General features: G+C 35.4%; 1 protein-coding gene across 8 annotated transcripts; it reads right to left on the bottom strand.

Moving 5' to 3' along the window:
- Positions 1 to 153: 153 nt before the first annotated feature.
- LOC143251173 (uncharacterized) lies at positions 154 to 22,066 on the bottom strand. Of its 8 annotated transcripts, none has more exons than XM_076502579.1 (10): positions 21,963 to 22,066; positions 21,270 to 21,609; positions 16,704 to 16,826; positions 11,236 to 11,685; positions 10,685 to 10,801; positions 8,194 to 8,463; positions 6,147 to 6,377; positions 3,520 to 3,658; positions 3,231 to 3,396; positions 154 to 1,424 (listed from the first exon to the last, which is right to left on the bottom strand). In XM_076502579.1, the coding sequence occupies exons 4-10, from the start codon at positions 11,683 to 11,685 to the stop codon at positions 434 to 436; spliced, it is 2,364 nt and encodes a 787-aa protein (XP_076358694.1). In that variant the 5' UTR covers positions 16,704 to 16,826; positions 21,270 to 21,609; positions 21,963 to 22,066; the 3' UTR covers positions 154 to 433. The 8 variants fall into 8 exon arrangements, with proteins under 8 accessions (XP_076358694.1, XP_076358693.1, XP_076358691.1 ...); XM_076502578.1 differs by having other exon boundaries at positions 21,265 to 21,609; XM_076502576.1 differs by lacking the exon at positions 16,704 to 16,826.
- Between the last annotated feature and the right edge of the window lie 1,011 nt (positions 22,067 to 23,077).

The raw sequence follows: 23,077 nt of genomic DNA on the forward strand, positions 1-23,077 counted from the left end.
TCTAATATAACTCCACTGTTTGTTGTTATTATGCAATATTTTTAACTGAAGCAACTTTAAAATGTACTCTAGAAACTGATTTTTAATACACAATTAACACTAATGTTCGTATGTATTTTTATGTTGAAAACAACAGTGGACAAACCACAGATATCTTTTCTTATAAACCAGTTTATTTCATTCACAAATGATATATTAGTTTCTACCGTCTTTTGTAAGACATATTTCTTTAGCAAAACCACCTAGTGGTGTTTCACGGCAAAGTCAAGAGGCAAGTCTTTGACTGTTGCCTTAATTATAATATAGATACGAATAATCTTTAACAAAAATAATATACGACTTGTATGAAACCACTGTAAGTAAATACCATACATATTATGAAAGATATAATTCACTGTGAATACGTTAAACTACATTATCATTGTTAATAATTTTACTGCCCATTTGTTTTTTTATTCGAAAGATACTGTCTTTGTATTGTTCTTATTTCTTGTATACATGGGACAACGATGATAAAAGCCGCAGCTATGTAGGTCCAACCGCGGGAAATTGAGGTCCATGCCAGAAATCCTTTTGAATCCAATATCTTAACTGCGACCATTATTCCTGGCCATATACCAATGAAGAAAATAACTAACAGTATGCCTGCACCATATGCAATGGTTCTAGCTGTCTTAAAGGTTTTCACCACCGATTCCAAGGATGGTCGATCGTGATATCTGTCTTTGATTTCTATATCGAGTTCTTCTCGGTAAACGTATGTCCAAGGATTCAAAGGGTTATCAATGTTTCTGGTTTTTTCCCAGATACGATCACTTTCTTCTTTAGACAGAGGTTTTGACGTTACCAGGGAAACAACAATACAGAGAAATCCGCCCATTCCAACAGATGCCACGTTTCCTATTAACATCGGAAGATCCTTGCCTGTATTGGTCAGAAAGTCCCTCAGACCACCAGGAAAAGTAGAAGCAGTTACAAGCCAAGACACCAAGCCACATATACACCCTCCTATGGCACCCACAATCATCCCCTTCTCGTTCAATCTGGACCACAGAACAGAGAGGGTGATAGGAATCACCGTGGAGCTGATGAGGACACCAGTGAAGAGATAACTCCACGAAAGATTCACGTTAGCAGCATAACACACCAAGAATAATGGGTTAATCATGATAGTTGTCCACATGATACACCAGTTCTTGTAGTTCAGTAGCTGTTCCTGGTATTCGCGATACTCTTTATGAACTGGACAGGTAAAATGGGGTTTCAACAGGGATTTGCACCCTGTACGATTCGAAGTATCTTGCTGACAGTCAATACACGACACCATGCTTTTACAATGACAAAATTTATCTTCTTCTTCGACTGAATCAGATGATGGATACGGTTTACCACAAATTATACATTCGTCATCCTTTACGTCTGTTCTGAAATCAAAAGAGTTATTGTATGTTTTCTTTAATATTCAATATACGATAGAAATAATTACAATTTACTCTAGTTTACGGCGTTAGAAATTTTGGTACTTAAAAAATATCCTAGAATACTGGTAATGATCCAAATCTGCAGTAAAGGATTGTTTATCAATGTTTCAAATAAAATTACAACACATATTTGCCACAGTAACGATATCTAATATAATAGCGTAAGTGGTAGATATTATGAAAAACATAATATTGAAACTCAAAATCACAAGCACGTGAACACATGCTTTTAAAATTAAGCTTTCCAAGGGTCATAAAAAACAACCTAATATTACCCCATAATTTTTATTTTTTAATTTCTGTTAAATATTTCTTCTGAGAACTCCATCAGGAACACGGTTTACAAAGCAAAGTACAGAATTTTCTTAAAACACTGTACGTTACAGTGTGTGATGTGTCTCTTGTGAAGCCCTCGACTAAAATATTAGACAGTTATAAATAAGCAGGCCCAGCATGAACAGGTTGGTTAAGGCGTTTCGACTCGTAATCTGACAGTCGCGGGTTCGAATCCCTGTCCCCCCAAAGATGTTCGCCCTTTCAACCGTGGAGGCGTTATTATGTGAGGGGCAATTGCACTATTCGTTGGTAAAAGAGAAGCCCAAGAGTTGGCGGTGGGTGGAGATGACTAGCTGCTTTCCCTCTAGTTTTGCACTGCTAAATTAGGGACGGCTAGCACAGATAGCTCTCGAGTAGCTTTACGCGAAATTAAACATAAGTTATGAATAATAAATAAATATCTGGATACACGGCAGATGTCAAGATGGACAGTTTTGTGTCCATCCAAAACTGTAAGCACTAACATGTAAAAACAAGTAAAAATGATTACTGTTCTATTATAGTTTAGGCAGTATTTGAGTATATAAATTAAATAAATCATAATCAATAAGACGGAAATAATATTCAAGTCATTTATTAATCGAAGGTAATCGCACAAATACTCACACACAAAGGCGGCGAAAGTAGTTTAGAGGCCTGGCATGGCCAAACGTGTTAAGGCATGCGACTCGTAATCTGAGGGTCGCGGGTTCGCATCCCTGTCGCGCCAAACATGCTCGTCCTTTCAGCCTATAAGAACTTTATTTGAAATTGAAGACATTTTAAAGGGTTTCGTCTCTCTAAGAGAAACCCAGTGTTCAAGTACTTACCTAAAGCTAATTCTACATCAGTATCTCACCTATGTACAGTGTGGCCCGTAAGTCCGTACCCATCCATATGCTATTATGTTATATTCAATTACGCATGTATTATAAATTTGTTTCTTTTTTTTCAGAGAAATATGGCCGACGTAAGCCCATTTACACTTGAAGAGCGTATTGTAACAAGTACGTGGGTACATGAAATGAGGGACAGCAACAGATATACTGGATACATAAGATATATGGATGGGTAGGGACTTACGGGCCGCCCTGTAGTTAAACCTAAATCGCTGTCAAAAACTTGCTCAAAACTAGGCTTAAATACTATACTCAAGTACATACCTCAAGCTAAAGCTAAACCTATCTATCAATATTTTTACTGTAAAGAAAAACTTAACTGTATTTCTTAACGACTTTCCTCAAGTCAAAGGAAAATTTGCATTTTGCATCTTAGTTTAAACATAATTCTAAGGTTTACCCTAAGCCTAATTCTCAAGATCAAACTAAACCTGAATATTGTGCCTAAAGCTAAATCACAACAGAATTTAATTCTTTTAATTAAAGCCTAATCAAAATTAATTTTAAAACCTAATCCTAAATATTATCATCGTACCTGAAGGGCTGTATGTAAGGTTGGTAAATATCGTAAATAATAAGGGAAGCAACCGCAATCACCTCAGCCGACCCAGTAGACATAACGGCCATCAAGATTAAAAATATCATGGCGTATTCCCCAAAACTTCCCAAGATATTCTGAGCTACGACAGGAACTACTAAACCTGAATTCATTGGAGAAAATGTGCTGGATAAGTTAGTTGTATTATAAAAAAATACAGTTTTATTTTTTAATGTTTAAAACTGATATCACACAAACTGGGAAATTCAACTATAATTAGTATTACCTCTGTCTACATCCTCAGGAGTCAACAGCGGTTCACCCTGAGCGCTGCTGAGAGCCAGGTATGAGAGACCCAGTGTAGTAGCCAAAGAAAATGGAATAGCGAACCAAGTGAGTCCTCCTAAAATAAATCCCCATACTCCCTGTAAGTGATAGAACAAAACTTGACTTATGAAAGCACAAGATAAATAAATCTCCGTCGTCCCTGTAAGCGATCGAACAGTCATTGGCTTATGAAAATACAAGATAAATAAATTCCAATACATCCTGCAAACACAGAACAATCATTGGCTTAGTAAACAACGAGTCTCCAAACCTCCTGTAAATGGTGGAACAATCGTTGAGTTATGAAGTTACAAAAATCATTGACTTATGAAGTTACAAAAAATATTGACTTGTGAAAGTAAAGAGTGAATTCCCACACTTTCTGTGAGTGATTAAAAAACACTGAGATACGAACCTAAAATAATTTCATCTTCTCTGGGTTTCCAGTTTACTAAAACGAAAGTTTCAAAGAATATTTATGAGTGTAAATTTTTTACACATTGTACCTTTTTGTTAAATTTACTACACATCACAAGTGGATAATACTGTGTAACAAAACTTTTACTTTTTATTGTTCCTGGAGAGAAAGTGTTATTTCCCAATTGCTTATGCCTAAAGCAAATGGAAAATACCTATTTTTCTCTTCCAACTTTGCTTTTGTGACCTGGGTAATGAAATTTTCAAATTTATCTATTTTTAGAACATTACAGGTAAATTCAGTACTGAGTAGCTGATAGACAATTTTCTCGAACTTCAAAAATTTTCAAGAACTCTCTAGAATGTTGTAGAACTTACGAGAATTTTCAAGAACCTTTTAGAATTTTCTGGAACTTTCCATAGTAATATGTATATACGGGGCTCACCATTCACCACTTCAGTTTAGTTCTAGCTGCCTTAGTGAACACATAGACCTATATGATTTTATCAGAGATGGCATCAAGAAGCAGCAAGCATTCTCCAGACGCATTATGTTATGTATGTGGCCAATTTATCAAGATAAGAGCAAAAAAGGACTGTGTGACAGCATCTGCTAAAATGTGTAAAGCCTACAAGGCATATTTCAGCATGCCTGTCGGGGATCAAGACAAACATTAGGCACCTCATTTTACCTGCGAGCACTGCAAAGAAACTCTAGAAGGGAAGATGGAAAATTTTTACTTGTTTGAATAGTAAGATTTTATATTATACAAATTTTATACCTTTTAATATTTAAATATCTTTTAATTTATTTTCTTAAATTTCCAATAGTATAGAATAATACCACATATAAAATATTTTGTATAAACTTCTTATACATTAGTTGTGGATGAAATAAATATATTCTTCATAATAACAGTTTTATTTTGCTCTTTTGCAGAATGGTACAGAGGGGAAAAGAGAGCCATGAAGTTCGCTATTCCAAGAATTTGAAGTAAACCGACTGACCACTCCAGCAATTGCTACTTCTGTGTGATGGACCCTTCCAAATGTCGGGCTGGCAAGAATGCATCTGCTATCATGTATCCGGACCTTCCATCATCCATCACTCCAGTGCCATACTGCCCTGAGCTCCCTGTATCCAATCTGTCAGAGAGAAAGCAGCCATCTTCAGAAGAGAGCAACAAATAAGGTAGACGTTGACGATCCATATTACAATTTTAGAGGTGCTGCTGCTGAAGGAAACCTACACTATCCCAACTAAAGAGACTTCAATGACTTGATCAGAGACCTTGGTCTAACGAAGCCGAATGCCGAGCTTTTGATATCTAGGCTCAAGGAATGGGATTTGTTAGATGAAAGTGTGCAAGTCGCAATCCAGAGAAAGCGTCACCGACATTTTTCAAGCTTCTTAACTCGTCAAGATTGGCTCTGCTTCTGCTACAATGTATCCGGTTTGTGCGAGGCAATTGGAATTGCATGTAACCCGAACAAAAGGCGCCTCTTCATTGATTGCTCATCCAGAAGTTTCAAAGCTGTGCTGCTCCATATCGGGAATAAATATCCGTCTCTTTCCCTGGCTCATCTGGTGCACCTCAGAAAGGAATACAACAGCGTTAAGACCTTACTAGAAGCCTTGAAGTATGATGAGTATGGCTGAGAGGTTTTTGGAGACTTCAAAATGATGGCATTCCTGATGGGTCTCCAAGGATAATTTACCAAGTTTCCCTGTTATCTAAATACATGTAAATCTTGATTCATATGTTGTTTTATTCGGACAGTATGTAAATGTAAATGTGCAAATTTGCCAGTTTTTACATAGGAAGTAGTTTAATTTCTAAATTTCATTATCCAGGTCACAAGAGGAAAGTTTGAATGGAATAATGACCATTTTCTGCACTTTTACAACATAAGCAATTAAGAAATAACACAAACTATCCAGAAACAAAACTTATGTTACATAGTGTAATCGTTAAGTTTATAGGCTTAAAACGATAAAATCCGGGACTCCATTTTACTAGGTGAACAGAGCGTCTTTTGTGTAGCTTTAAGCTAAAACAAACAATTTACCATAACACGAAAGTGAATAGCGTGGATCGTATAAAATCACTCTATACAAGTTAGAATGCTGGACAATAAATACAAAGTGTTACTGTTTAAACAACGAACCTGGATTGGCTTCGCTGCTACACTACTCTGCCAGTATGATTGGTCACAGAAGACAGTCCCAAAGTTACCCACAATGTTGATAATTCCAAAGAAAAAACCTCCACTGGAAAGGAAGGTCAAATAACTTCTTTCTCTGTTTCCTTCTGGACCTAAAGAACAGACTAGGTACCGATATATGTTGTCAGAGCTTCCAAACAAATTGTCCTCGTGACCCAAAGGGTTATGGTAAACCTAACTCAGAGAAGAAGGGTTAAATGTTAGCACATAATTCAATTCACCAAAATGCATCAGTTGTGGTGTTTTCAATCTATGATTGTCATTCACAAATAAACGGTATAGTAATGATGGTTAATAATATGTTGAAGACAAATAAAATTACATGAAAACATGACCCCACATGGGCATGAAAAGTACATTATTTTTTCCTTGAATAATTAGGTTACATGTAACAGTTTGCATGAATGCAAAAACGAAAATATGACGAATTATGATTTGTAGTTCTTGTCTTCTGGTATACAATGTAACTGTAATGTATATAAAACGAGGCGCGGCATGGACAGATGGGTTAAGGCGTTTGACTCGTAATCTAAGGGTCGCGGGTTCGAATTTCGGTCGCACCAAACATGCTCACCCTTTCTGCCGTTGAGGCATTATAATGTGACAGTCAATCCCACTATTCATTGGTGAAAGAGTAGCTCAAGAGTTGGGTGATGATGACTAGCTGCCTTCCCTCTAGTTTTACACTGCTAAGTTAGGGACGGCTAGCGCAGATAGCTCTCGAGTAGCTTTACACGAAATTCTAAAACAAACAAACAAATATAAAACGAACGAAATAATAAATAGATATTTCTAGTCACTTCTAATCTGCATATTTTGTTTCTCCCTGAGAAAACATAAGTGCGAGATATGAATTTAAATTTTGGGAAGTTTTCTTAGGTGTCAATTAATTAACAAACGTTTAACGAGAGAAGGATAAATATTGCTTTAAACCAGTGAACCTTTTCCAATATCATTTATTCACATTAGTTGTAGGCCCGGCATGGCCACGTGGTTAAGGTACTTGACTCATAATCGGAGGGTAGTGGATTCAAATCCCCGTCACAGCAAACATGCTCGCTCTTTCAGTCGTGGGGGCGTTATAAGGTAACGGCCAATCCCACTATTCGTTGGTAAAAGAGTAGCCCAAGAGTTGGCGGTGGGTGGTGATGATATGCTTCCTTCCCTCTACTTTTACACTGCTAACTTAGGGACAGCTAGAGCAGGTAGCCCTCGTGTAGCTTTGTGTGAAAATTCAAAACAAATAAACATTAGTTGTACACAGTCGCTCACTCACTCCAGTTGAAGAGAAGACAAAAGTATACAAAATTGAAACGTAAAATTATTTATTATGGCTTAAATATGTATCAAACTACAACTGGAATGAATTTTTAGTTTTGAATTTGTTGTATTCCTGATAATAGTCATTCAACTTGCTATTTATCCTGATTCTAATCATCCTGAAAAATTCATCCACTTGAGAAGCACTCATTTAGAAAAATGGGTCATAATTAGGAAAATTCCTCACTGTAAAAGGCAGGAAAACACATAAAATTTATTCCACAAGTCAATTGCGTTTAGGACCCTAATTGTCACACCAATAACACACACACCCTGTCTTCACCTGGTCAAATACCCCTAGTTTTGATTTGTCTCCTACACCTCTGCTACTTTAAATAAGTAATAAAATTTTCTTTGAATTTTTGTTTCTCCATTTCAAACTGTCTCTGTGTATCATTGTTCTCAAAGTGTTTGGGTTCCTCGATTTTAAATTTTGTTTATGGGGCTGGTTCGTAAGTTAAAGAATAATAAAAGAAAACATTGATATAACTTCAACGAATATTTTTGAACAAGTGACAATTTTCCTCATTTTGATAAACAGAAGTATTCACACACATGAATTAGACGTGGAAGTGCTTTCATATTTGCTTCAAAAGTACGAATAAATAAAATATTTATGAAATGTCTATAGCTTACACGTTATTAAATATATATTAAAATATTATCTTACCTCTATAACCAACATGAGTAGTATAATAAATATAATAGCAGTGTTGAAGTAAGAAACGTAAAACGTGGCTCCAAGTCCACCAATCAGAGTGTAGCCTCCTATGACAGCCGTCAACATAAATACAGCAAGCTCCATGCTGAGGCCCTTAATAAGGCTGTGAAGTACAGCAACGCCAGCTAGTGTCAAAGAAACAGCCACTACGATGTTGGTACAGCATGCAAAGACACAGAACGTGATGTGGGTTGTCTTACCAAAACGAGCTTTAATCACCTAATGCACAGAAAAAGCACATGAGTTTTCTTACCGAAACGACCTGTCATCATCTACTGTTGATAAAACAAACTCTGCTAGCTCTCAGTCCACAGACGTTTTCAAAAACTCGACTCTTTTCTAATGACTTATTTTGAAGTAAGAAACCGCTAATTTATGAATTTCAGTTAAAAACTAATAAACGTTTATTTGAATAATTAAAAGATAACACGTGGTTATTAGTAAAGTTAACTATCAACTGCTAAGATGGAATAATGTTTGTGCGATTTTAGTTTTTAATTATCAGGAATGGCAATGACAGAAATTACAGAAGCAAGGTATGGATAAATACAAGAGTCCTTACGTAAGTAGCCAGTAATAAGCAGGGTATGGATAAATTCAAGAGTCCTTACGTAAATAGCCAATAATAAGCAGGGTATAGATAAATACGAAAGTCCTTACGTAAGTAGCCAGTAATAAGCAGGGTATGGATAAATACGAAAGTCCTTACGTAAGTAGCCAGTAATAAGCAGGGTATGGATAAATACAAGAGTCCTTACGTAAATAGCCAATAATAAGTAGGGTATGGATAAATACGAAAGTCCTTACGTAAGTAGCCAGTAATAAGCAGAGTATGGATAAATACGAGAGTCCTTACGTAAATAGCCAGTGATAAGCAGGGTATGGATAAATACAAGAGTCCTTACTTAAGTAACCAGTAATTATTGAGTCATTCTTACAAACTTATGATTATTGGCCACTTTAAGAATGTAGAGTTTAAACGTTTTTATTCAAATCTGAATTTAGACAATTGAAATGAATTCAGCTTTCATCTGTATATAAAAGCAATGCTTTGAAAGATCTTATTAATTATATAGTGATTTGTTTTTATCCCGTTTCTGTACATGTAAGCCTTACCACTACTACCTCATACTTAATAACTTGTTGGTAAATTTAACGATTAACCACTAGTGTGAAATGACGGATTACAATTGTAATAAATAAATAATACCGAGGTATTAGCACATTTAATCATCTATTAATAGGGGAATAATAATAAATATTATTCTGTTATTAGCACATTTAACCTGCAATTAATAGGGGAATATTAATAAATAATATTTGGTTACTCGCACATTTAACATGCAATTAATAAGGTAATAATAATAATAAATATTATTCGGTTATTATAGCACATTTATCCATCTATTAATATGGTGATAATAATAAATAATATTCGGTTATTAACACATTTAACCATCTATTAATATGGTAATAATAATAAATAGTATTCGGTAATTAACACATTTAACCATCAAGTAATAGGGTAGAATAATAATATATCTGTATGTATAAAGCATAAAGTCTGTGTGTTTGTCTGTTTATTCGTTATCCAATTAGGTCGCTGGCCAATCTGAACTACACTTTGTGTGATGACAGTTTGAAACAAGGGGATATGTTTATGGGAGTTTACAATTTTGCATTATTCTGTTACTAAATGTTTATTATCTTTGACGTAGGTTAACGTTAAATACATTCGTTGATAACACCGCGTTCTTACACTGAAAATAAAAAAATATATATTACATTTTCTATAATAAAACGTAAGCACAATGAGGGAGAGATGTTTTATACACATCAGAGTTTGTTTGTTTTGAATTTTGCGCAAAGCTACACAAAGGCTATCTCTACTAGTTGTCCCTTATTTAGCAGTGTAAACCCATTGGAAGATATGCAGCCGTAATAACAGTAGAGACAATCTAACTTCACCTGAAGCGAAGCCCTACAAAAATACGACTATTGAATTGAAACCCTGCAAAAATGTAATAATTGAAGTAAATCTTGGCATACAGTGTAGTTATTGAAGTGTTTGTCTGTTTGTTTTTTAATTTTGCGTAAAATTCAAAAAACAAGAAATAAACAAATTCTCAATTATTAGTACGTTTGAACATCAAGTGCTATAGTAAGGTAATAAAGTAGAATACAAATAATAAATAATTCTCACTTATTAGTACGTTTAAACATCATTTTTAAGGTTATTACCCAGAATAAGTTTACTTTATTAATAATTTATTTTTGTTTAGAATTTAATAATATTAAGATTCTAAAATAATTCTCTTACGTTTGTTGCATCTTTAAAAATAATTACACAGTTTTTCAGCATATAAAAACTTATGATACATACTTTGGGATTAGTGTGACCTGCCTTAGCAATTTGAAGATTATAAAATGCTATACTAACCTGTAAGAACGTCTTGGCTCCTGGGGCTCTGGTCTTTAGCTGAATGGACAAAATGGCGAACAAGACAACCTGGATAGTAGCTCCCGCTGCATACCAATAAGGTCCACTTATTCCATACTGTTAGAAAACAAGATTATTAAACTCTTTGGTATTAGATTCTAAACCAGTGTCATCCAAACTGGGTAGACGAAACATGGCATCATTTTATCTCACAATAGTTACCAGTCATTACCCTAAATGTGATGTGGTAGCAATGTTAACCCTAATGTCAGTTCTTTCACTTTCACTTTTCCAAATAAAGAACTCTTCCAGAAATATGCTCAATATAAAAACAGAACATACGTTTTAATGTTTTGTTTTTTATCTGAAACTACTAAACTTTGGGAAGTTTGGAGGTGAATACCCTTTCTTAATTCATTGTTGTACAGAATTTCAAGTTTACGTGGAAGTGAAGATGAAAAGTGAGTCTGTGATAGAAGATGAAAAAAGAACAGTTTCCTAATAGAAGGTGAAACTGGACGAAAAATAAATAAATTGTATTCTCCTCTTACCTTACTAGCTACAGTTGAAGACTGGAGCAACGTTGCGCTCCAAGTCCACTGAGATACGATGGTGGTAGCTGTTAATCCGATAGAAACTTTTCCTCCTGCATCAAAGGTGGTGTCCAGATTGTCAGCATCATGGTAAACGTGCTTTCGAACCACATGAAAGAATGATGCAATAGCAGACGCAAAGATTCCCACAACCGTGAAAATAATAATAGCCACAGTAAGATTCAGTGTTGGATCAACGCCAACACGTATGATCGTCACGTTTCTAGCAGCTATAATGTTGGGATCACAATCTTCTGATAGCTTTTCCAATGTGTCATTTATCAGGGTTTCTTTGTTGCTCAGTGTCATGCGCCCACTTTGTTCTCCATGCCCGATAGAGAAGAAGAAAATAAAAATAAAAATGGTAGACTTCATCCAAGGACGTAACAGGTAGTCTAGGTATTCCATCTGTTCATATTAAAAAAAAAAAGTGTCTTTCTGTATGTTTCTTAAAAATATCTTATGAAACTACTTGTAACAGCTGTGTTTAGTTAGTTTTTTTTTTGTTGTTCAGCAAAAAAATATACTGTGGGTTATCTGTGTTGTTCTAGCCCCGGATATCGAAGCTTGCTTTTTAAACTTTCATACTTGCTGCTGAGCCACCGGAGAGCTTCACCAAACGTTAGCTGTTAGTTAACCCTGGTTTTGGAGTAACACGTTTTTAGTGTGATCCAATAAAATTCGACGACATTTTTAATAATACAGAAAAACAGGCCATGTAGTTTCTTGCTATACGACACACAATATATGTATATTTTTAAAGATTTTCTACAAACGTCTTACGAGGGGAGAGCGATATGTTTACTTACATGCAAAGCTAAAATCTGCGGTTCGATTTTCTGCGGTGAACACAGCAGATATCTTAATATAGTTTTTTTCTACAGATCAAACAAGTAAACAAATAAACAATTAAGTATGTACGACAGCATAATAAAATACGAAAATCGTAAGATTTAAACGTAACAGGATTTGGAAAGTGAACATTTGTTTGTTTGTTTTGGAATTTCGCACAAAGCTACACGAGGGCTATCTGTGCTAGCCGTCACTAATTTAGCAGTGTAAGACTAGAGGGAAGGCAGCTAGTCATCACCACCCACCGCCAACTTTTCGGCTACTCTTTTACCAACGAATAGTGGGATTGACCGTCACATTATAACGCCCCACGGCTGGGAGGGCGAGCATGTTTGGCGCGACGCGTGCGCGAACCCGCAACCCTCGGATTACGAGTCGCACGCCTTACGGGCTAGGCCATGCCAGACCCATGTGAACATTTGTACCAACTGAGTTCATAGATCGACCAACAAAAATGTACTTCGTGTACTTCTTTCAATATGAAATTGTGACTGGTTTACGTCTTCTTTCTTGATAGATCGGGGTTCACTTAGTGTTTAACAAGTGTAACTGTAAGTCCGAGGGTTCGAAGTTTGCGTCTCGTTGTTACACAATCGCGTTTCGAAATTTGCGGATGTGTGTGCGTTATAAGAGTGATGATCGAATCCCATTGTTGGATTGAAATAGCCCAAGAGTGGACAGTGGGTACTATTGACTAGCTAAAATGCATCCAGTCTGTCAGTTCAAAATTAAGACTGCTGTCGTATAGTTTGATTGTTTGTACTTAAGTACAAAACTAAACAAACGGCTATCTGTGCTCTGCTCACCACGGGTATCGGAACCTGGTTTTTAAGATTGTAAGTCCGCAGACGTATGGCTCTGCCGCTGGAGAGCTGCTATCGTATATAACATTTCTGTAGTTTTCCACACCTATCCATAGCAAACGATTTTTATTATTTGTATGGTTTGTTTTTGTTTTTGAATTTCTAGCAAAGCTACACGAAGGCTATCTGTGCTAGCCTTCCCTAATTTAGTAGCGTAAGGCTAGAAGGAAGGCATCTAGTCATCTCCACCCACCGTCAACGCCAACTCTTGGGTTACTCTTTTACATACGAATAGTGGGATTGACCGTGCATTATAACGCCCCTACGGTTGAAAGGGCAAGCATGTTTTGTGTAACGAGGATTTGAACCAGCTACCCTCAGATTACAAGTCGAGCACCCTAACCACCCGGGGCCTTTTATAATTTAAGAGATAAAATGTAGAACAGCAGTGTCAAAAAAAATGGACTACAGAAAAAACAGAATTAATTATATATTTAAAAACGGCTGGTATGGGTAGAAAAAGGACTAGTAGAAAAGAGAACAACGGGAAAATTAAAGAAGCCTTACTTATACAACAACTCAAGCCCAAATTAAACCAATACAAAGGAACACCTTTATACCTATATGAATAGATATATCCAACATCTAAGCACGCCCTCTACATTCCTACACTCATTTACACAACCGCCTTCAAACATGTGGTCAGCTACCGGTCAGTAACCCTTTCTTTCTTTGTGGACCTGACGATGACCGGAGAAGGTTGAAAACTTGCTCGCTCCTCTACATAGTGCTTTGTCTATCCATACCAATTGTTTTTACATATATAATATTCTCTACAAGTGGGTTTTCTCGTCATCACGGATTAAAACAGAATTAACATTCATTTAAAGGTCTAGTTTTAAATTATTAAATGGTTATAGCTGTCTATATTCGTGCAACAATTTGTTTATTTTTCAAGGGTACGTTGAAAATTACTAAGAATGTTTATTTCTTAGAATGTGGACGAAATAGAACAAGATATTTTTTTCTCGTATTTACTGTATATTTACGTTTTATTTTCATAAATACTGATTAAACTCAAAACAGTAAAGTTTAAATACATAAAGTAGAAGTAGTTCAAAGTTGAATATAACGTTTGTATTTTCTCCAAGAAAAGTATTCTGCTTTTCATTGAAAGTTCTCGATTGGTTCCATTGATGGAGTTTTAACAAAGCCAATGTTACTTCTCCCATTAAAGAGTATTGATGGAGTTTTAACAAAGCCAATGTTACTTCTCCCATTAAAGAGTATTGATGGAGTTTTAACAAAGCCAATGTTACTTCTCCCATTAAAGAGTATTGATGGAGTTTTAACAAAACCAATGTTACTTCTCCCATTAAAGAGTATTGATGGAGTTTTAACAAAGCCAATGTTACTTCTCCCATTAAAGAGTATTGATGGAGTTTTAACAAAGCCAATGTTACTTCTCCCATTAAAGAGTATTGATGGAGTTTTAACAAAGCCAATGTTACTTCTCCCATTAAAGAGTATTGATGGAGTTTTAACAAAGCCAATGTTACTTCTCCCATTAAAGAGTATTGATGGAGTTTTAACAAAGCCAATGTTACTTCTCCCATTAAAGAGTATTGATGGAGTTTTAACAAAGCCAATGTTACTTCTCCCATTAAATTGAGTATTGATGGAGTTTTAACAGCCAATGTTACTTCTCCCATTAAAGAGTATTGATGGAGTTTTAACAAAGCCAATGTTACTTCTCCTATAAAGAGTATTGATGGAGTTTTAACAAAGCCAATGTTACTTCTCCCATTAAAGAGTATTGATGGAGTTTTAACAAAGCCAATGTTACTTCTCCCATTAAAGAGTATTGATGGAGTTTTAACAAAGCCAATGTTACTTCTCCCATTAAAGAGTATTGATGGAGTTTTAACAAAGCCAATGTTACTTCTCCCATTAAAGAGTATTGATGGAGTTTTAACAAAGCCAGTGTTACTTCTCCCATTAAAGAGTATTGATGGAGTTTTAACAAAGCCAATGTTACTTCTCCCATTAAAGAGTATTGATGGAGTTTTAACAAAGCCAATGTTACTTCTCCTATTAAAGAGTATTGATGGAGTTTTAACAAAGTCAATGTTACTTCTCCCATTAAAGAGTATTGATGGAGTTTTAACAAAGCCAATGTTACTTCTCCCATTAAAGAGTATTGATGGAGTTTTAACAAAGCCAATGTTACTTCTCCTATAAAGAGTATTGATGGAGTTTTAACAAAGCCAATGCTACTTCTCCTATAAAGAGTATTGATGGAGTTTTAACAAAGCCAATGTTACTTCTCCTATAAAGAGTATTGATGGAGTTTTAACAAAGCCAATGTTACTTCTCCCATTAAAGAGTATTGATGGAGTTTTAACAAAGCCAAGCCAATGTTTTTACTTCTCCCATTAAAGAGTATTGATGGAGTTTTAACAAAGCCAATGTTACTTCTCCTATAAAGAGTATTGATGGAGTTTTAACAAAGCCAATGTTACTTCTCCCATTAAAGACTATTGATGGAGTTTTAACAAAGCCAAAAGTTTTAACAAAGCCAATGTTACTTCTCCATTAAAGAGTATTGATGGAGTTTTAACAAAGCCAATGTTACTAACAAAGCCAATGTTACTTCTCCCATTAAAGAGTATTGATGGAGTTTTAACAAAGCCAATGTTACTTCTCCCATTAAAGAGTATTGATGGAGTTTTAACAAAGCCAATGTTACTTCTCCCATTAAAGAGTATTGATGGAGTTTTAACAAAGCCAATGTTACTTCTCCCATTAAAAGTATTGATGGAGTTTTAACAAAGCCAATGTTACTTCTCCCATTAAAGAGTATTGATGGAGTTTTAACAAAGCCAATGTTACTTCTCCCATTTCGTTACTAACTTGTGTAGATTCTTAATCATAGCAAATTATATCAAAGTGAAAAAATTTCGATTTTACTTAATAAAATGTTCTCTCAGAAACCTCCGAAAACAAAAGTCGCTTTTATTGGTTATTGTTTTCTTAGAACAAACCTACATAATGTCCGTTAGGGGAATTAAACGTCGAATTTTAGCATTCTAAGTCTGAAAACTTACCTCATTCCAATCGGAGAACATTTAATCTATTTCAAAGAAAACTTTTTTATTTATTCTGTTTGTTTGTTTGTTTGATATTAAGCACAAACCTACAAAATGGACTATCTATGATCTCGCCAGCACGGGTATCGAAACTCGGTTTCTATCTGTGTGAGTCTGCAAATGTACCACTTTGCCACTGAGGGCAAACGTTTTGAATAATAAAGTTTGATACACGGAACCAACACTTTAAAATCAAAACACGTTAAAAGTTGTTAACATTAGGATTAAAAACCTTCGATATTATGGTTTTGTTTTCCATTTCTTTTAAATATATTATAGATAGTATGTTGCTCAGTGCAAAATTACTTTACAATACTTTAAATAAGTATTTATAAGTGACTTTTTAAAGCCTAGAATCAGTTAATGTCTATTCCAACTAATTATACTTTCTTAGCTGTGATTGTATAAAGTTTTATGTATATCCGTGCTACTGATTTCAAGGAAGAGCGTATTAGTGTATGAAGAAATAACTTACACTAAGGTACTTAAATGACATTCTAAATAAATTACATTAAATTATTTTCTTAATGTTACTTCTCATTAACAATATTAATTGAATGTTTAATATGTAAACAATATATTTATTCTTATTATTTTTCATTTATTTTATATACACACTTACCCAAATTTACTTAACTGGCCGAATCTTGTGAGGTATTGGGATTACGGACGAAAGTGTTGATAGCAACAACACTACGCAAATGTCCTCCGCTGGTACAGCAGTAGATAGCCCGATGTAACTTTGCTATAAGAAAACACACACACTACACAACTAATGAATCACTGTTTTGTAATCGCAATAGTTTTTGGTTTTATGACATCACATTCGTATCGTTACAACAGAATATTACCTTAACCACTCAACTCAGTTCGTTTATTTTTCATGTTTAATTACGTTATTAATAACTGTTTCGACGCTTAGACAGTGAGTCTTTATACCTTTTGAAACCAGGTTTCGATACCTGTGGTGAGCAGAGCGCAAATGGCCCGGCAAGCCAAGGGGCGCTCGACTCAAAATTTGAGGGTCGCGGGTTCGAATCTCCATTCCGTCAAACATGCTCGACTTGTCAGCCTTGAGAGCGTTATAACATGACAGTTAATCCCACTATTTGTTGGTAAAAGAGTAGCCCAAGTATTGACAGTGGGTGGTGATGACTTGATGGCTTCCCTCTAGTTTTGCTAAATTACGCAGATAGCATTTGTGTAGCCTTACGTGAAATTGAAAGCAAACAAACAAAACATACACAGTTGAAACAAAGGTAAAACTTTCTGCTTACGTGAAATATATAGTTTGTTTGTTTATTTTTGAATTACACGCAAAGCTACTCGAGGGCTATCTGCACTAGCCATCCCTAACTTAGCAGTGCAAGACTAGAGGGAAGGCAACTATTCATCACCACCCATCGCCGACTCTTGGGCTACTCTTTCACCAATGAATAGTGAGATTGATCGTTACATTATAACGCCCCCACGGCTGAAAGGGCGAGCATGTTTAGTGTGACTGAGATTTGAACCTGCGAACCTCGGATTACGAGTCGAACGCCTTAACCCACCTGGTCATGTCGGGCCTGAAATATATAGAAACAGAAATAAACGTTAATATAAACTTTCAGGGAAGAAATACATCACACTTATTAATTAAACATAATAAATACGTGTTTTTATATTAGTTATTATATTCCTATTTCTATATCACGATAATCAATATGTTCTAACTGGTGCCATTTATAGTGTTATTGAAAACTTTTATGAAACAATCACCAAATGTGTGGCCATTAGTTTCTACCTCATTGATAAAGACGCCCGGCATGGCCAGGTGGTTAACACACTCGAGGTTAATCCTGAGGGTAGCAAGTTCGAATCCTCGTCACACCAAACATGCTCTCCCTTTCAGCCATGGGGGCGTTATGATGTTACATTTACATACCTACACAAAGTACTCGTTGTCTATTCATAAACGGGTCTAGCATGGCCAAGTGGTTAAAGTACTCGACTCGTAATCCGAGGGTCGCGGGTTCGAATCCCCGTCACGCCAAACATGCTCGCCCTTTCAGCCGTGGGGGCGTTATAAGTTACGGTCAATCCCACTATTCGTTGGTAAAGGAGTAGTCCAAGAGTTGGAAGTAGGTGGTATGAATAGTTACCTTCCTTCTAGTCCCACACTGCTAAATTAGAGATGGTTAGCGCAGATAGCCCTCGTGTGGCTTTGCGCAAATTTCAAAACAAATAAAACTCTAATCTGTATACGTTAAAGATTGTAAATGGACATAATATATAACCTCTTCTTTGTAATGGTAATACTGTATACTTTATACGTTTGTGTTTAATGGCATGTATCAGAGTTCATATTTATATTGCCCCTTACTGGGGCGCTGTGGTATGTCTGCTGACTTACAAAGCTAGAATCTGGGTTTAGATACCCGTCGCTGGCAGAGCACAGATAGCCCTTTGTGTAGCTTTGTGCTTACTTAGAAAAATATATAATTTAAACCATAAATATTCATTACAAAATAAATACAGATATTACAAACGTCTGATTATAACCACAATATACTTTTGTATACGGATGTACATATATATATATATGCTAAAGACTTATGACTACAGACTAGATATATTCAACTCAAATATGGATATTTTTATTGCTAATTAAACTTACATGGTAGCAGACGTACTTTCGTGACTACAGACTAAATGACTTAACTACAAGATGAACATATTTGAATGTTAATTCAACGATCTGACAACACACATGACTCACCTTATTGCTATTTAAAGATAACTAACTACAGACTAAACATTCGTGACTATAAACTAGACAATCTGACAACACACATGACTTATCTTATTGCTATTTAAAGATAACTAACTACAGACTAGAAAACGTGATTAATATATGAACATATTTTGCTGATAATTAAGTACACTGGGAGAACAGATCACGCATATACCCAAAAGAGAGTTCTGAGGTAAAGTTAAAACGTCAAATATGTACTTACTGTAATGTGTTTACCTACATCTGCAATTTTTTAACTATTTCATTGGCGTCAGAAAGAAGACTATTAAGAAAAGTCTACAATCAGTCAGTCTCGTGACGTTATAATGCCTTTTAGTTTGCTAATCAGAATTACTTTATCTTGCAACTGGGTGGATTCTTTCAAGAAGACAATTGGAAGCAGTGCCAGGTAATTTCTATCATATCACAATTGTGCAAATAAACATATCTCAAGTTCGACATATGGCTAAGATTATATACGTCATGTCAAACAATTACCAGTTCACACGACACTTTAGGCCTACATTATATATGATGTGATGAATTTACCAACCCACTAGGATGTGAACTATGTCAACATATACACGATACAAGTACCAGTCTGCCAAACTGTGAACTATGTTGACATATAGTATATAACACAATTACCAACCCACTAGGATGTGAACTATGTCCACATAAACACGATACAAGTACCAGTCTGCCAAACTGTGAACTATGTTGACATATAGTATATAACACAATTACCAACTTACTAGGATGTGAACTATGTCCACATATACACGATACAAGTACCAGTCTGCCAAACTGTGAACTATGTTGACATATAGTATATAACACAATTACCAACCCACTAGGATGTGAACTATGTCCACATAAACACGATACAAGTACCAGTCTGCCAAACTGTGAACTGTGTTGACATATAGTATATAACACAATTACCAACCCACTAGGATGTGAACTATGTCCACATATACACGATACAAGTACCAGTCTGCCAAACTGTGAACTATGTTGACATATAGTATATAACACAATTACCAACCCACTAGGATGTGAACTATGTCCACATATACACGATACAAGTACCAGTCTGCCAAACTGTGAACTATGTTGACATATAGTATATAACACAATTACCAACCCACTAGGATGTGAACTGTGTCAATAAACACGATACAAGTACCAGTCTGCCAAACTGTGAACTATGTTGACATATAGTATATAACACAATTACCAACCCACTAGGATGTGAACTATGTCCACATAAACACGATACAAGTACCAGTCTGCCAAACTGTGAACTATGTTGACATATAGTATATAACACAATTACCAACTTACTAGGATGTGAACTATGTCCACATATACACGATACAAGTACCAGTCTGCCAAACTGTGAACTATGTTGACATATAGTATGTAACACAATTACCAACCCACTAGGATGTGAACTATGTCCACATAAACACGATACAAGTACCAGTCTGCCAAACTGTGAACTATGTTGACATATAGTATATAACACAATTACCAACCCACTAGGATGTGAACTATGTCCACATATACACGATACAAGTACCAGTCTGCCAAACTGTGAACTATGTTGACATATAGTATATAACACAATTACCAACCCACTAGGATGTGAACTATGTCCACATATACACGATACAAGTACCAGTCTGCCAAACTGTGAACTATGTTGACATATAGTATATAACACAATTACCAACCCACTAGGATGTGAACTGTGTCAATAAACACGATACAAGTACCAGTCTGCCAAACTGTGAACTATGTTGACATATAGTATATAACACAATTACCAACCCACTAGGATGTGAACTATGTCCACATATACACGATACATATACCAGTCTGCCAAACTGTGAACTATGTTGACGTATAGTATATAACACAATTACCAACCCACTAGAAAGTGAACTATGTTCACATATACACGATATAATACAAGTACCAGTCTGCCAAACTGTGAACTATGTTGACATATAGTATATAACACAATTTACAGCCCACTAGAATGTGAACTATGTCCACATATACACGATATAATACAAGTACCAGTCTGCCAAACTGTGAACTATATTGATATATAGTATATAACACAATTTACAGCCCACTAGAATGTGAACTATGTCCACATATACACGATATAATACAATTACCTGTCTACCAAACTGTGAACTATGTAGACATATAGTATATAATATAATATAATTTTCAGCCCACTAGAATGTGAAACATATACACGTATAACACAGATGATACAGTACAATTACCAAGACTGAGAAATAGGTACTGACATATTATGTATATGATATAATACAATTATTTAGTTCTCTAGACTATGAACTGATGACATATGTGACATAATGCATACATTACTTCTCTCGTCCATATGAAATAATTACGATTCATATGAAGACGAGGAATTTATTATAAGAATATCCTTATAACACTTCGTTTTAGTTTTTCTCAATACAGGAAAAATAGATTAATGCCGGACTACGTCAGTGGTGAATTTCTAGGTAAAGTAAATGTCTGTTTGTCAATAACAACTGATATCCTGTTTTCGTGAGCAGTATTTCATATTTTATCCGATAGAAGATGAGTGATTCGATCGTCCTTGTACTCTCCAACGTTTCTGGGTGACCTGAAGGCGTCATCAATGGTGTTGAATTGCATGGATTGAAGAGTTTTCTAAGCCTGACATGGTTGAATAGTGCTAATAAAATAAAATAAAACAACATTTGTTAAAATTAAAGTATTGACAACAAATGGTAATTTCTCAAAACGTTTTCCCAAGAAAACTACGATGTCATAAAAATGGACATTTCACTCAAACAGTATACTTGAAAGAATAAAGAAGTTTCTAAAAGAATATTAACACAGTTTAAAACTGTATAACAATTACTTAGATTAAAAACCTACCAAACAAATCAGAGAATTTAGTTTCTTAATACTGTTGGCAACAAAAGGTTTCAATACTGTTAAGGCCACTAGAAATTATACGAAACAACAAAGCAGAGCAAAATATATATGTAAAAACGAATCGTTTGGGTTGATAATTTTTTTTACCTAGAGGAATGAACAGCGTTTCGACCTTCTTCGGTCATCATCAGGTTCACAAAGAAAGAAAAAGGTAACTGACTGGAAGCTTACTATATGTTTGAAAAGGGTTGTGCAACTGAGTGTCGGAGTGTAGATGGCGTGCTTAGATGTTTGAATATATAATTTTATATTATTTATAATTATAATTTATTATTTCATTTTTAATATAGGTTAGTCATCACCACCCACCACCAACTATTGAGCTACTCTTTTACCAACGTATAGTGCGATTGACCATCACATTATAAAGCCCCCATGGCATGATTGGCATGAAGGGGATCCGAATCTACGAACCTTACAATAAAGGATACCTACATTACTGAGCACTTGGATTACTAACAATATATAATATTGTTCAACAACACAGCAAAGGATACCTACATTATTTATCTCATGGGTTACTAACAATTTTTAATGTTGTTCAAACACGCAAGAGAGGATACCTACTTTATTTATCTGCTGGATTACTAAAAATATTTAATATTGTTGATGAACGGAAAAGAAAATACCTACAATATGTATCTCCTGGATTACTAATAATATTTAATATTGTGCAACAATACAACAAAGTATAACTACATTATTTACCACCTTGAACACTAAGAAGATTTGAACAACATAAGAAAAGATACCTACAGTATCTAGCACAGGGGTTCCCAACCGGTGGGTCGCGATCTTGGCAGAGGAGTCGCGTAGCCTTGTTAGAAGTAGCTTGGGATAACATTAATTTTATTTCATCAATTACATTTTCATGCTCTTACGTTTTTTTTTTTTTGTTTCGGTGCAAAGCAAAACGTGTGCTACGTTAGTTCAATGTCATTAGGTGATATTATGGGTGTATGTATGCGTGCCTGTGAGAGAATGTGCCTGTGTGAATCTGTATGTGTCTTCAACTGTATGTATGTGTGTACTAGTGAGTAGCGAGTATGTGAGTGCATGCACATGTACGTATGCTTGTGTGTCTGTTTAGCTGTGATTAAGTGTGTGTGTGCTCGCTTTTGACACGTGAGTCACATGTCCGTTGCTGATTGGTGGATGACGCGACTGGCCACGCTCCCTTCCCTCCCAATACTTACCCCATC

This window comes from Tachypleus tridentatus, chromosome 5 (genome assembly GCF_004210375.1).
Source record: "Tachypleus tridentatus isolate NWPU-2018 chromosome 5, ASM421037v1, whole genome shotgun sequence".
Taxonomy (NCBI): domain Eukaryota; kingdom Metazoa; phylum Arthropoda; class Merostomata; order Xiphosura; family Limulidae; genus Tachypleus; species Tachypleus tridentatus.